Source organism: Moschus berezovskii, chromosome 11 (assembly GCF_049115385.1).
Source record: "Moschus berezovskii isolate FMDL1 chromosome 11, NW_MosBer_1.0, whole genome shotgun sequence".
NCBI lineage: Eukaryota > Metazoa > Chordata > Mammalia > Artiodactyla > Moschidae > Moschus > Moschus berezovskii.
This window is the reverse complement of record NC_142470.1, coordinates 105607072-105623936: the sequence shown is the minus strand read 5'-3', so window position 1 is coordinate 105623936 and position 16865 is coordinate 105607072. Positions and strand designations below refer to the sequence as shown.

At 38.4% G+C, this 16865-nt stretch overlaps 1 protein-coding gene across 2 annotated transcripts in view; it reads right to left on the bottom strand.

Moving 5' to 3' along the window:
- The window catches only part of TMEM131 (transmembrane protein 131), a 180131-nt gene that overhangs the window by 70411 nt on the left and 92855 nt on the right, over window positions 1-16865 (bottom strand). For both annotated transcript variants that reach the window (XM_055400773.2, XM_055400774.2), the window contains exon 5: window positions 10072-10195. In XM_055400773.2, coding sequence (XP_055256748.2) covers window positions 10072-10195 — 124 coding nt within the window. The remainder of the gene's footprint in view (window positions 1-10071; window positions 10196-16865) is intronic.

Here is a 16865-nt window from a genome sequence, read left to right as displayed (position 1 = left end):
AAAATGAATTCAGCTAAAATTTTTATGCACTGCTAAATGTTGAGTGTGGACTACACAACATGGTACATAGAAGCTTTGGAGTTTGTAGATGCTAGATGGAGGTCACACTTGCCAAAAATCAGTAATAGCAAGATATATGGTAAACCCCTAAGCAGTTAGAAATGAAACAATACACTTCTAAATAACCCACCGGTTAAAGTAGTAGTCACAAAGGAAATTTTAAAACATTCAAAGTCAACTGGAAATGAAAACACAGCATATCAAAATTTGTGAGCTGAGCTAAAGGAAATACTTGAAGGGAAAATTATAGCATTACACGCTTATCTTGAAAAGAAATGTCTCAAATCAATAATCTATGTTTCCACCTTGAAAAACTAGAAAAAGAATAAATTAAACCCAAAATAAGCAAAAGAAGACTAAAACAGACAAGAGCTGAAAATAATGGAATAGAAAATGGAAAAATCAGGAAAACCGAAAGTTGATGTTTCAAATAGGTCTGGAAAACTGATAAACCCCAGAGAGAATGACCAAGAGTAAAAAGGAAGATGAAGCTTTTACCTCATGATGTCATTTATGTCCTGGGGGGAAAGGAGCCTGGATACAAGAGCACAGTTTCTCTGATAGTTCCCTATAGCCAATCAACTCGTTATTACTTCAAGACTTGAAAACTGGACACAACGGAGGAAGGAGAGGGAGGCGTGAACTCAGAGAGCAGCAGTGAAACATACACACTGCCACAGGGAGAAGAGACAGCCAGTGGGGATTTCCTGTATGACCTGCTGCTCTGAGTCAGCCCAGAGGGGTGGGAGGCGGGAGGGAGGTTCAAGAGAGAGGGGGCACATGTATACCTACGGCTGATTTAGGATGATAATATGGCAGAAACCACACAATACTGTAAACCAATTATCCTTCAACTAAAGAAAAAAAAAGATGCCTCAAGAAACACACAAATAACAGGGAAAATCTACTTCCAAAAGACACGAAAGGATGTAATAAAACGGTGATGAAACAGAACAATAAACTCAGGTTCAGAAACGTAAGCTTCCTGTAAAAATTCATCACATTTGCTGCAATTTATCTTTTTGTTCCCTTTGCTGCAAACTTTAAAATAAATTTAGTATGACTAAAGAAAAAAGAAAACAGTAGGAAAAGGTAATGAAGGCAACACAACGCATGCTAACTTTGGTTTTAAATTATTTTCAGTGAAGTTTTTCATCTTTGTACCACATCAGTCCCTGACCACCTGCTCCCTTGGTGATCTCACCTAGGTCTGGGCTTCCCATCTTTACCGGTGACTCCTACCCTTCTTTGTTTTTTCAGATTTCTTGATTTTAAAACTCAAACCAGAATGTGAAAACAAACCAACAAATGGAAGCCTCTGAACAGTCCTCCCCCCTTCAGTGAATGCTTCTCCTTTCCCTTTGAGAGCAGTGGCTGCGGTGGGCAGAGGGGGTCACTGTTAAGCTACTTCTTTTTTTAATTAATTTTTTAATTGAAGTATAGTTGATTTACAATGTTGCCTACACTTCTGTTTTAAGCCAAGTCCTTTCCCTCACACACCAAACTTAAATACCAATTGCTTACTTGGCACCTCCACCTGGACATCTAGGAGATACACCAAATCTAATCCGTCCAAAACTGAACTACTGGCTACACTCTTGAAACCTGCTCTACTCTCAGCCTTTCCCATCTCGGTTGATGGCAACTCCGTCCTCTCAGCTGCTCAAGACAAAATCTCTGGAGTCACTCTTGATGCTTCTCTTCCTCTCAATCCCACCTCAGAAAATTCTGCTGCTGTCTTCAAAATACATCCCAAATCTGACAGCTTTCTTCATTTCTTCTCTCTGCTTAGAGCAATCTTGATATTCTGCTATTAGTTTATAATAATAATCTAAAACTAGTAATAACCCTGATATTCTGCAACAGCCAAGATAACTAGCGTCCTTTATTCTCCCCTCGTCCTTGAGTCTATTTCTGATAAACAGTGATCCTTATAAAACGTAAAGCTATCGTTCACTCCTCTGCCGCAAACCTGTGGTAGCTCACCACATCATTCCGGATCAGAGCCCAAATCCCTATCAGAGCTGACAAGGCCCTTTGGTCTGCCCCCACCACAAGCCCCTCACTTCTCTCACCCTTGCTCACTCTGCTCTAGCCACACTGTCCTCTGCACACTAGTCATGCTCTCGTATCAGAGACTTCCCTGACTGAGCCCTCCGTATGAAATCTCTTCCATATATTCCACTTCCCTATACACATCTCCTTCAGTCTTCAACTGTCACCTTCTGAATGAAGTCTTCCCTGACCCTCCTGTTTAAATCTGGTGGTGTAAGACATTCCTCCTTTTTGCTCCCTTTAAAATAACATATTCACTATCCATCCACAGCAGAAGTGCCTCTGTAGGACTTGTGGGATCTGGTGCCATACACCTGAAGACCTGGGAGCCATCTTGCCCACCTGTGTATCTGGAAACAGGCAAACAGACTTCTGCACAGGCTGCAGAACCAATGAACCTACCCCATCCCGTCTAGTTGCAGCTGGGAAAGAACCTGCAGAGTGCTGGCTTGGGAAGATACCACTGGACAAGAGATAGCTTGCAGAGTCTACCTTTCCCAAGGAGGTATTCCAGGATGCCACTGGAAGCGGGGAAAAAAAAGAACCTGGTTGCAGTGGAGATAGTAAGAGGAATTTTCCCAGGGTCAACTCCCCAACCCATGCTAAGGCAACACTGCATGAGACAGTGACCTCTCCTGGGTTGGGGGGGAGAGAGAGGAGAGCAGCCTGGTGGATTAATTCCTTGAAACATACAACCTACCAAGAGTGAATCAGTAAGAAACAGAAAATCTCAATAGACCAATAATAAGGAAGGAAATCAAATAAGTAATCAAAAACCTCCCTAAACAGAAAACTCCAGGACCAGATGGCTTCTCTGGTGAATTCCATCAAATACTTAAAAAAGAATTGATACCAGTCTTTCTCAAATTCTTCAAAAATTAAGAGAAGGGAACATTTCCAAACTCATTTTATGAGGCCAGCATTACCTCGATAACAAAGCCAGACAAGGACACTACAAGAAAACTGTAAACAATATCCCTGATGAATACAGACACAGAAATTCTCAAAAATTATTAGCAAAGTAAATCCAGCCACACAACAAAAAAGCACTTGACAAAATATATCTCTTCATGATAAAAACCTTCAGCTGAGTACAGAAGAAGCATACTCTGATATAATAAAGACCATATACAAACACCCAAAGCTAACATCACACTCGGTGATGAAAATTTGAGTTTTTCTTTAAGATGAGAACACAAGACAAATGTGCCCACTCTTAGTCTTACTCAACACATTACGGAAAGGCCTAAGTTATAGCAACTAAGGCAAGACAATGAATAAAAGGCATCAGAAGTGGAAAATAAGAGAAAAAGTCATTATTTGCAGATGATACAATATTACATAGGGAACACCCTGAAGACGCAACAAAAAACTACTACAACTAACCAAGCAGGAGATAAAATCAATACACAGAAACCAAGGTACTGGTATAGTGGTGTACAGGCTATACATCAATAATGAAACATCTGAAGAAGAAAAAAAAACTTTTCTATTCACAGTAGTATCAAAAACAATACTTAGTAATAAATTTATCCAAGGAGGACGAAAGATCTGTATGATGAAAACTGTAAGACCTTGATAAAACAAACTGTAAGAGACAAACGGGAAGATAACCTTTGTGGCTCAGAAAAGTTAATATTTTAAAACTTTCCATACTAAGTAAACCCATCTACAGATTCAATGCAATCTTTATCAAAATCAATGGCACTGTAAACAGAAATAGATAAACAATCCTAAAATTTGCACAGAAATAGAAAACAAGAATATCAAAGTTGAAGGCATCATACCTCCTGCTTTCAAAGCACACCTTAAAGCTAAAGAAATTAAAACAGCCTGGTTCTGGCATAAAGGTAGACATGTAGACCAGTGGAACAAATAAGACAGTCCAGAAATAAACACCTGCATATACTGTTTATCTAATATTTGACACGGGAGCCAAGAATACTTGATAGGGAAAGGTTGTATCTTTAATAAATGGTGTTAGGAAAACTGGATAACCACACATAGAAAAATGAAATTGGACCCCTATTTTACAGCACTCTCCAATATAACTCAAAATGGATTAAAGATTTAAAATATATAACCTCATACCACTAAACTCCTAGAAGAAAACATAGGGATAAAACTCCTATAAGAACATAGGGAAAAAACTCCTTGACACTGGTCTGTATAATGATTATAATATGATAGCAAAAGCAGAAGGAACAAAAGCAAAAAATCAGTAAGAGAATGCATTAAAAAGCTTCTACACAGCAAAAGAAATTATCAATGAAATGAAAAGGCAACCTATGGAATGGGAAAAAATATTTGCAAACTGGACTTCTCTAGTGGTCCTGCCAATGCAGGGGACACAGGCTCAATCCCTAGTCCAGAAAGATTCCACATGCCATGGGGCAAATTAACTCTTGTATCACAACTACTGAGCCCATGCTCTAAAGTCAGTGAGTCGCAACTACTGAGTCCATGAACCAAAATAACCAAAACCTGAACACTCTAGCTTTATTGACTATGCCAAAGCCTTTGACTGTGGATCACAATGAACTGTGGAAAATTCTGAAAGAAGCAGGAATACCAGACCACCTGATCTGCCTCTTGAGAAGCCTGTATGCAGGTCAGGAAGCAACAGTTAGAACTGGACATGGAACAACAGATTGGTTCCAAATATGAAATGGAGTATGTCAAGGCTGTACATTGTCACCCTGCTTATTTAACTTATGCGCAGAGTACATCATGAGGAACTCTGGGCTGGAAGAAGCACAAGCCGGAGTCAAGATTGCCCAGAGAAATATCAATAACCTCAGATATGCAGATGACACCACCCTTATGGCAGAAAGTGAAGAAGAGCCTCTTGATGAAAGTGAAAGAGGAGAGTGGAAAAGTTGGCTTAAAGCTCAACATTCAGAAAACTAAGATCATGGCATCTGGTCCCATCACTTCATGGGAAATAGATGGGGAAACAGTAGCTGACTTTATTTTTTGGGGGCTCCAAAATCACTGAAGATGGTGATTGCAGCCATGAAATTAAAAGATTTACTCCTTGGAAGGAAAGTTATGACCAACCTAGACAGCACATAAAAAGCAGAGACATGACTTTGCCAACAAAGGTCCGTCTAGTCAAAGCTATGGTTTTTCCAATGGTCATGATGGATGTGAGAGTTGGACTATAAAGAAAGCTGAGTGCTGAAGAACTGATGCTTTTGAACTGGGGCGTTGGAGAAGGCTCTTGAGAGTCCCTTGGACTGCAAGGAGATCCAACCAGTCCATCCTAAAGGAAATCAGTTCTGGGTGTTCACTGGAAAGACTGATGTTGAAGCAGACACTCCAATACTTTGGCCACCTGATACGAAGAGCTGACTCATTTGAAAAGACCTTGATGCTGGGAAAGATTGGGGGCAGGAGGAGAAGGGGACAACAGAGGATGAGATGGTTGGATGGCAGCACCGACTCAATGGACATGAGTTTGGGTAGGCTCCAGGAGCTGGTGATGGACAGGGAGGCTTGGCGTGCTGCGGTCCATGGGGTCACAGAGTTGGACACGACTGAGCGACTGAACTGAACACTCAAGAGCCTGTGCTCTGCAACAAGAGACGCCATCTCAGTGAGAGGCCTGTGCACAACCAGAGAAAGCCCGTGCGCAGGAACAAAGACCCAGCACAGCCGGAAATAAATAAACAAAAATATGTGCAAACCATATAACGGATAAGCTGTTAATACCCACAATATATAAAGAACTTACACAACTCAATAACAAAAAACCAATCTGATTTAAAAATGCTCAGAGGAACTAAACTGCCATTTCTCCAAAGAAGACATCTAAATGGCCAACAGACACATGTAATGATGATTATCATCATTATTACTGATTACCAGGGAAATGCAAATCAAAACCACAATGAGATCAGCTCACAACTGTCATTAACAGAAAAGTCTTGGTGAGGATGTGGATATAAGGTAGTCCTTTCAGACTGTAAATTGTTTCAGCCACCATGGAAAACAGTATAGAGATCCTCAAAAAATAAAGATAGAATCACCATATAATGCAATAATCCCACTTGCATATAAAGCCAGAGGAAATGAAAACAGGATATTGAAGAGATAGATGCACTTTCACGTTTACTGCAGCATTATTCACAATAGTTAAGATACGGGAACAACTAAAGTGTCTGGCAGTACATGAATGGATAAAGAAGTTGAGGTGTATATTCATATCCAATGGAATATTATTTCGCCATAACAAAAAAAATCCTGCCATTTGTGATATGGAGGGCTGTGAGGACATTATGCTAAGTGAGACAGACAGTGAAAAACAATCACTTCTATGTGGAATCTAAAAACACAGAACTTATTATAAAAGCAGAGAGCAGAACGGTGGTTACCAGACTCTGGGTGGTGGGGAAATTGGAGAGATGTTGTTTAAGGGAAGATTTTCTACATTTTATAAAAAATGGCATCATATTCTATTCTACAATGTGCTTTTTTCACATATTAACATATTATTCCATATAAATATATAAATCTGATTCTTTTTATTATCTATATAATAATATTTGCATATTACTGGCTCTACCACATTTTGTTCAATTCCCAATAACATGCATGAATATCAGAATTTAACCTGAAATAGAATTTAAAATGTCCAGGTCTGTATATATAATTTAAAATGATCATTAATAGCCATTAATGACCGTCAACCCATGAGAAGAGATAATTATATTATGCATACTAAAATAAATGAGTAAAAACTTCATTTTAGCCATGGGTTGAAGCAAAGTTATCCTAGTTAATCTTCAATTAACCCAAAAAGGTAATCAAACAAAAGGTTCTATACGACCAAGGAAAAATACTTTTTGTTTGCTGACTAATAAGGGACCCATTTCTACAATTCTTAATCAAAATTTGACCATTACAGAGTTTTAAAAATCTCTGTATCCTTTGTAACAAGTCATATATTATATATTTTATGGCCAACATGCAGTCTAGCCATGAAGATGAATAAGTCTAAACTGCAGTTTTAATATTATGCAATTTTAAATATAATCAGACAATTATAGTTAATCAACATAATTATAACCACAAATAATTATTAGGAGTTACATATAAAAAAATAAATTGTCACACAACCACATTCCTTTTATTACCCTTGTTCTTGACTTCCAGGTAAGATGTATTATTTATATGTGGTTTAAAAAAAATGGTTATGTAACCTTTTAAATAATGACAACTCTTTTTTGTGTTTCCTACTGGTTAGTTAATGCATGTATGATACTGGTTAATAATCAAAAACTTAATTGAGTTACAGAAAATGTTTTATTCTCAAAGAAATATGATCTGACCAGGAATTCTAAAGATGACAAGACAACTAGATTTAGGATAAATATAGAGAAAGGGCCTGCTCTCTTGGACATGAGAAACTCTTTTTTATTTTTCCCCAAAGGCTCCAATGATAGGCATAAAATTCAGTGGAAGAGAAATAAGGTTCCCTCTTCTCAAGAGTTAATACCACCTTTCCACTTCTTGGGCTTCTGAAGTCAGTATCTTACTGTAGGGAATAAAGATGAAAATCAAGAATAAGAAAATAACAACTTAAGACAGCACAGATTTTGGCTATCTCCTTTCAAGCTAAATCTAGAGTACCTAAACGTTAATTCTGATAGGTGTAAATTATTTTATTGTTTAATTCCATCTCCTGACAATGGAAAACACAGATTGGCTTTTAACTTGTTCTTTGACTACATACACATTGAGTTTATTTTTTGAAGAATTTTCAGAGAAACTATTCTGTTTGTGTAAGATTCATATGTTGAAATAAGTCCCTAGGAGAGCCAGCGCAGAAATGTCAAATTGGTGACCTTTAACTTGTTTTCTTTGGTCTACACTGTCTTTCAAAATTGACTTCATTTATCATTTGTAAATATCGGGAGATTATCATATACAAGTCCCTATTTCTGACTCTTTCTGGAAAATCATAACTGTGCATGAGCTTACATTCCCATGTGGCCACCACTGGCTCGAGCAGAGTGAGGGCTGGTCCCTCTGGTGCTCTGCAGGGCACCTCTCAGCCCACTTGGTCTGCACTGTCTACACGGCCCCTGGAAGAATCTATCTGTAACTCTGCTATCTGTTTGGTCTGCTGTGTATTGTGACAGGAATATTAAAAATGTAAACACCCTGGCCTTTAACAAGGATGAAGCTTGATGCTTAGAAACAACAAAACATTGCTTGAATTAGCAAATTAAGTTAACAAGATCAAAATCTGTAGTGTAGTTGTAAACTACTTTTAAACTGTTTTCATGTCATTTTACTATTTACCCAACATGTCTCTACACTTTGGCAATGCCTTAAAGCCGGATGATTCCATTTGTACCTAAGTGTGTCTCCATACACAGACTAACGTATATGAGCCACACCATAGCTTCATATGACACAAATCCCTGGGGAAGCCAACAGTACACCTAGACCTTCACCTTGGTTCCTGTCACTAACTGCACGACGACAGGCAAAGCCATCTGGGGTTCAGCTCTTCACTGGTAGAACAAGGGTACCAGGCTAGATGGATATACACACACGTCTCTCCTAACACTGGGATTCAACTGCTGAGACCATCAGTACATTTACAAAAATAAACAAAGAATAACTCAGCATAATAAGCAAATTAAAGTTTTATCATCAAAATATGCTGACTAATTCATTCCTTGTTTACAAGATAGTTTTCAATTTTAAAAATGTCAAGATATGCCTTGTTTTTACACTAGAAGTTGCTACTTGACAACATGTGATAAAACAGGATTTTAGAAAGAAGAAATGTAAACACTGAAATAATTTAGGAAAATTTATATGCTAAAAATTAATTATTTAGTTATATCTCGTCAAAGGAGTCAGGGAAAACCCTGGGAAGATGAAATTAGACTTCGTTAATTTACTTTACTCTCATATTTGCTATTTAGGTAATTATTTTGGAAGTCTACGTATTAAAGCTTAATGCATTCTCTCAAATTCAAAATTTATTAAGATCAATTTCTTGTCAAAGTTTTTTTCATAGTAACAAGTTTGCATAGTATCTATAAAAATGATTATAAGCAAAATTTTAGAGGACACGTGTGTAGACAGAATCCTAAAGAGGCCCCAAATTTCCTGCCCTCACTTTGTGATTGGGAGTATGAGGAGATATTACACCTGTGATTTGCATTATTTGATAAAAAGGGTTCTGCAGATACAGTGAGATGATCAGTCAGCTTACTCTAAGTTAATAAAATAAGGAGACTACCGGGTGATCTTGACCCAATGATATGATGAAAGCAGAGTTCTCTCCACTGGTGGTGGTAGAGGAAGCCAAAGATTTCTGAAGCATGAGCAACATGTGACACACAAGTGAGATGGTGACGAGGAGAGTGGGTGCCTCACGGAACTGGGAAAGGCCTCTGGCCAACAGCCAGCAATGAAACCTCGGTCCTACAAGCACAAGGAACCGACTTCTGCTGACAATGTGAATGAATCTGGAAGTGGATTTCCCCTCAGTCTCAAGTCAAGGTCTCAGCCCAGCTGACATCTTACTAAACCTGGAGCAAAGGACCCACTGAAAGGTGACTTACAGCACCACAAGCTAACGAGTGGGTGTTTCTGGTGCTTTATTAGTCAGAAAAAAGAGAACCAACACAGTGCTGAGGATTTACCTATTATTAGGAAGGAAAAGAAAACCAACTGAAGACATGAATGCTACATTTTTCAGAGTGCTTAAGTTTCAAAGTTGATTTGTTAGGCTGTTTCATGTTAAGAAAAACAATGTGTGCTGAAGAGCAGAAGTGATAATTTTCAGGAAGTGGGGAAAACTATAAAGTCCAGAATAAATATGAAACATTCAAATCAGCTTTTAGTTACAATAAGATAAAATTATATAAAAAAGATCTAGACATTTCACTTTCAAACTCAAGAAACATCAACTGTAGTGGAGAAACTTACCCTATTTTGAAAAAATGATGCATGAAAATGTGATGTTGTAGCAGATATTGATACTAAAGTAATAGTTTCTTCAGAACTAGGATTATGTAAGTAAACTTTTTCCATTTTTGGCATTCCAACTGGTCTGTAAAAACAAAAAGAAAATGGTCACAAATATTCAAAGACAATTTAAAGTGCTAGAGTTAATTTCTGGTTGTTAAAAAATTAATCATCAAAATTATTTAGACAAATACATACCCAAATATATAGACTTATTTATTATACTGATTTATATCTAAAGTTACACATAAAACGCATTCATTAGCTATTCAGCAAATAAAATTTCTGAGTGCCAAGTGTATGTCCCACACTGAGCCAGGTCCTGGGAGGTAAGGGAGCAAGTGTCCACTAGGATAAAGCTTACAGTCTAGGAGGAAGCAGGCAAGGAACCAAATGATCAGATCCCTTTCTTACTGCAACACTACCTGCCTCTCTAATTCTGAATCTTCTCCTTCTCTCCCCAAATTCCACTGATAAATGCTCTTCAATTTAGAAGGCAAACTTTAGTAGCAAAGGTATGTGAGCAGATCTGCCTTATGCGTTAGGAGCTATTATCCTCATTTTACAGGCGAGGACACCAAGGCACAGAAAGCATAATAACATGCCTAAAGCCACACTTAGAACCTCATCTGAATCCAAGTCATTTGGCTCTGGTCCCTGCTCTAACAATAGAAAGCACACACTCAAGATCTGATATCCACAGATTTTTCTAATGTTCTACTTAGGATCCAAGGTATAGTTTGTCTTAAAAGTGAAACCTCCTCAGTATGCAGTCCTTTAAGTACTTCCATTGCTAATCATGTTTGTACAGGCTGTCTCACTCGACAGCTTAAGAGACTTCTATAATATAATGCAATATAAATGTAAATGTAATATAAATGACATTTTTTTCAGAGTGCTCTCTACTTATTTAATCGACACGTGTCTTATTTCAACAAGATTATCAGTACTCTAACAACAAAGGTTATGTTACACACGCACTGTGTATTCCTCATATAGCCTAGCACAGAACCAGGAATGTGGCGAAAGTGTGCGTGGGAGAGCCTGCCCACTCTGTCCCAATCTGTGACCTCAGGATTATGAAGGTCTCTGTCACTTGGCATCAGCCTAAACAAGTGACTCCCTACGTTTCCATCACTTGGGTCAGGCTGGTTCCATGTTCACGACCCCCACACCTTTACCAATGTCTCTGCTCTGTGTTTTCCTGCCTATCCTCTATGCGAAACAAAACCCTCAAGTTCTAATTCAATTACAACTTTTACAAGATCCTCTTATATAATCATTTTGGCCTATGTTTTCTGAAATTTTATTTTATCTGTATAAACATCAAATTGTAAGTAGCTGGCAGAGCTAGAATTGCTTTATATGTGGAACAGTGCATTCCTGAAGCTGGAAAAGTTAAACCAAGTATTAAAAATAAGCATAATGGAGTATACAGAGAGATATGGCAAGATACTAGCAAAATGAGATAATCATATAGAAAACGAGAGAAAATATCAGCAATAAACACAGGTAACAGATTGGCGAGGGAGACAAAAATCTCTTCATGGCTGAGAAGATGAGACTGACAACTTAGCTCAGAATTTATCAAGAAAGAATACATATTTGGAACATTTTAAAAGACAGAGCTATAAAAATCAAAAGAAAAACAGGTATGTGGGGCATAACTAGAAGTGGCAATATTTGGAAAAGAGAGTGTAGGAACATCTGAAGAATATGGACAAAAAGTGGGCAAAACCCAAAATTTAAAAAAAGAAATAATTCTTGATTATGAAATGTCAACAAGGAGAGATGAGGAAACCCTGCACTTATGCACACAGTAACATTTCAGAAGCTGTAAGAACTCTTCATACGTGATGGATGTAACTTTCTTAGGAGATATTTGCAAATATTTTCTGTGATAGCCCCATTCTGTGGGCTATCTTTTCATTTTCTTGATGATATTATTTGCAGCACAAAAGTTTTTAATTTTTATGTAATCCAATTTGTATATTTTATTTTTTTTTGTGTCACTTTTACTTCTGAGGCCGTATCTAAGAAACCACTGCACAAAAACCACTGCAAAATGGAGACATATTCCAATGTTTTCCTCTAAGGTTTTATAGTTAAGCTTTGTTACATTTACATTTAGTTCTATGACACTCTTTGTATTAATTTTTGTGTAGGGTATGAGGTAGAGCTCCAACTTAATTCTTTTGCATGTGGATGTCTAGCTGTCTTAGCATCATCATCTGTTGCAAAGATTATTCTTTCTCCATTTAATGGTCTTGGCACACTTGTCAAAATCAATTTATAATACATGTAAAGTTCTATTTCTGGAATATAAATTCTTCCCCACTTATCCACACTGCAGAGTTACAGGGTCTTGATTACTAAAGCTTTGTAGAAAGTTTTTGATATTGGGAACTGTCAGTCTTCCAATGCTGGTCTCCTTTTAAAACATTGAGACTGTTTGGCTATTCTGGATCCTTTTTATTTCCATGTGAATTTTAAGACCAGCTTGCCAATTTCTGCAAAAAAGTAAATTGTGATTTTGATGGGGACTGTGTTGAATCCATAGATCAACTTAGGGAGTATTGTCATTCTCATTCGTGTTTTCTGATTTATGAGTATGGGACAGATTCTATATACTTAGTTCTTTAATTTCTTTTGATAATGATTTGTCATTTTTAGTTTACAGTATTACTTTTGTTAAGTTTCTATACAAGTATTAAATATTTTATTATTTTTGATGCTGTTATAAATGAAACTGTCTTAATTTTAAGACTGTTCATTGTTAGTATATAGAAATAAAATATTTTTGTATCTGATGTTTAGTTGCTAAGTTGTGTCTGACTCTTGAGACCCCACTGACTGCAGCTTGCCAGGCTCCTCTGTCCACAGGGTTTCACAGACAAGAACACTGGATTTCCAGGGGATCTTCCTAACCCAGAGAGCAAACCCACATCTCCTGCATTGGCAGGAGGATTCTTTACCACTGAGCCACAATGTTCAAACTATCACACAATTGCACTCATTGCACATGCTAGCAGAGGTATGCTCAAAACCCTTCAAGCTAGGCTTCAACAGTAGGTGAACTGATAACTTTCAGATGTTTCAGCTGGCTTTCAAAGAGGCAGAGAAACCAGAGATCAAATTACCAATATTCACTGAATCATGGAGAAAGCAAGGGCATTCCAGAAAAAAACGTAATTCTGCTTCATTGATTACACTAAAGCCTTTGACTGTGTGGGTCACAACAAACTGCAGAAAATTCTTGGAGATGGGAGTACTGAAACACCTTACCTGTCTCCTGATGAAACCTGTATGCAGTTCAAGAAGCAAAGCAACCAGAACCAGACACGGAACAATGGTCTGGTTCATAGTCTGGTTCAAAACTGGCAAAGGAGTACGACCAGGCTGTATGCTGTCACCCTGCTTATTAACTTATGTGCAGAGTACATCATACAAAATGCTGGGCTGGATGAATCAGAAGCTGGAATCAAGATTTCCGGGAGAAATATCAACAACCTCAGACATGCAGATGATACCACTCTAATGGCAGAAAGTGAAGAGGAACTAAAGAGTTTCTTAATGAATGTGGAACAGGAGAGTGGAAAAGCTGGTGTGAAACTCAACATTGAAAAAAACGAAGATCATGGCATCCAGTCTTATCATTGGAAGGGGGAAAAATGCAAGCAGTACCAGATTCTCTTTGCTTGGGCTCCAAAATCACTGCAGATGGTGACTGCAGCTATGAAATTAAAGGACGCCTGCTCCTTGGAAGGAATGCTATGACAAATCTAGACCGTGTGTTAAAAAGTAGAGGCATCACTTTGCCAGCAAATGTTTGTATAGTCAAAGCTATGGTTTTTCCAGTAGTCATGTAGGCATGTAACAGTGGGACCATAACGTGAAGAAGGCAGAGTCAAAACATGGATACTCTAGAATTGTGGTGCTGGAGAAGACTCCTGAGAGTCCCTTGGACTGCAAGGAAATCAAACCAGTCAATGCTAAAGGAAACCAACACTGAATATTCACTTCGAAGGACTGTTGCTGAAGCTCTAACACTTTGGCCACCTGATGTGAAGAGCTGACTCACTAGAGAAGACTCTGATGCTGGGAAAGATGGAAGGCAAAAGGAGAAGGGAGTGGCAGAGAATGAGATGGTTCAGTAGCATCACTGATTCAAAGGACATGAATTTGAGCAATCTCTAGAGACAGTTGAGGACAGAGGAGCCTGGTGTTCTAGTCCATGGGGTTGCAAAGAGTCGGACATGACTTGGCAACAGAACAATAACAACATATTGATCTTCTACGACCTCCCTGAATTCATTTATTCTATATTTTTTAAAAATGGACTGCTTAGGATTTTGTATGTATAAGAAGATAACATCCAAAAATAGATAGTTTACTTCTTTCCAAATGCCATTACCAAAAGTGGGGTATCTAAGTCCCCAACAATTACTACTGAATTGTCTGTTTTCCCCTTTAGCTCTGTCAATTTTTCTTGTATTTTGGATTTCTGTTGTGTGTTTAGTTTTGTCTTGCTTTTTCAATCTGACAATCTTGGTCTTTTAACTGGTGTGTTTAGACTATTTATATTAAATGTAATTTTTTATGTTTAAAGTTTATTACCTTGCTGCTGCTGCTGCTGCTGCTAAGTCGCTTCAGTCGTGTCCGACTCTGTGCGACCCCATAGATGGCAGTCAACCAGGCTCCGCTGTCCCTGGGATTCTCCAGGCAAGAACACTGGAGTGGGTTGCCATCTCCTTCTCTATTTGCTGTATCTCTTCTTTTTCATAATTTTTTTAAAAAATAATTTTTATTTATCTTTGGCTGTGCTGGGTCTTCATTGCTGTGCAGGCTTCTCACTGCGGTGGTTTGTTGCAGAGCATGGGCTGTAGCTCATGTGGGCTCACTAGCTGTGGCTCCCAGGCTCTAGAGCACAGGGTCAATAGTTGCTCGGTAGCACGTGCTATATTCCCAGACCAGGCATCAAACCCAAGTTTCCTGCATTGGCAGGCAAATTCTTTCTCCCACTGAGCTAGGAAGTCCCCATAATTCTTTACATGTAGAATGTTCTAGGCTTGGCCCAGTTAAACTAGAAATCAGATAAACAGATTCTCTACAAATAAACAGAGCAACATGCGTAAGCTTAAAAACCACTTGCAAATGAATCAAAATGAAGAAATTAACTATTAAAATTTTGTGGTATACAGTTCAAGTTGTGCTTATAGGAAAATTCATACATGTAAATATACATATTTAAAAAGAAGCCTGAAAAGTAATGAGCTAAGCATCCATGTCGTTAGAAAAATAGCAAATTAAACAAAAGAAAGTTGAAGAAAAGAAATACTAGAAATAAGAGTGGAAATCAATGACGTAAAACACATAAAATAGAGATGATATATGAAGTCGAAAATTACCATTTTGGGGGTAGACTAATAAATTATTAACTACTTGGCAAAACTAATAAAGAAAAAAGAGAAGGCACAATATCAATATCAGCAGTGATGAAGAAGACCTCACTACATCTAAAGTTGTACATTAAGTCACATTTCACTTAATTCTCACATTCTGTTATCACCTAAACTAACATCAAATGTAACATACCACCACTTTATTCATTTCTTCTGCAGCTTCATCTACAGCTGACTCAGATTGTTCTACACATTTTGCCTTTTCCAGGATGGGAGAACAACACCTTCTTTCCATATTAGGGCTTTGCTGGTGGCACAGTGGTAAAGAATCTTCCCATACTACCCTAAAAAGTCAGGTTCATATGCATATGGTCCACAAATTATATAAATAAGAACTCTTCACTGTCTTTCATCAACATTTAACACATTTTCTAAGGGTCTGATGATGATTTGTGCTGCTTTTCATTTTACACACCATTGAGAATTTCTTTATAATGCTGACATGAAGTTTTGTTGCTGTTGATGTTAAATGCCTTCTGGTGTCTCTAAAGCTTAACCCTAGATATACTCCCCACTCTCAGAGCTCAGCACCGCAGATGCTGCCAGCTCTTGCCCAAAGTGGGAAGGCTGTAAAGAAGATGCACTCCATTAGCAGTCCCTAGGAGGCTGTGTCCACAGATGGCCCTTGCGAGGTGGGTTCCCACAGAAGAGTTTCCTGCCTTGCAGGGAAGCAGAAACCCGGTTCAAAACTGCTCCATGGCTTACAGCCCAGCCATCATGAGGCCCTAAATCTTTCTGTAGTTTAAATCTCAGCCACGAGGGAAAGATCCAAAGATGAACCAAGGTCTGTTCCTGAGGCAGGGATGGAGGGCACCCAGAGGCAGGTTTGGAACAATGCATTATGCTGAGGAAGCAGGAGGCCGAGTGTCCTGAGGATCCCCAGTGCATGGGCTTCCTCCTGCCTCAGGAACCAGCCCTTTTAACCAGCAGGCTCACTGATCTCAGGCAGGGGTCACAGAACCACAAAATAAAAGTAGGTACAGATCCAGCTGGGGCTTCAAACTTTGGCCTTGTTGCAACAGGAGAAGCTTTACAAAGACAACATGGAAGGGGAAAATCTTCTTCCTCAAGCCTTATGCACACATGTAAGTGAAATGAAAATACAGAGAAATAAACATGTCCTCCTTACACCCTGTAAGTTCACCAATTATGCGTTTTTCAGCAAGTGTGTTCCTGTGTGTGTTAGTTGCTCAATCATGTCCAACTCTGTGATCCCATGAACTATAGCCCTCCAGGCTCCTCTATTCATGGGATTTTCCAGGCAAGAATACTGTAGTGAGTAGCCATTCCCTT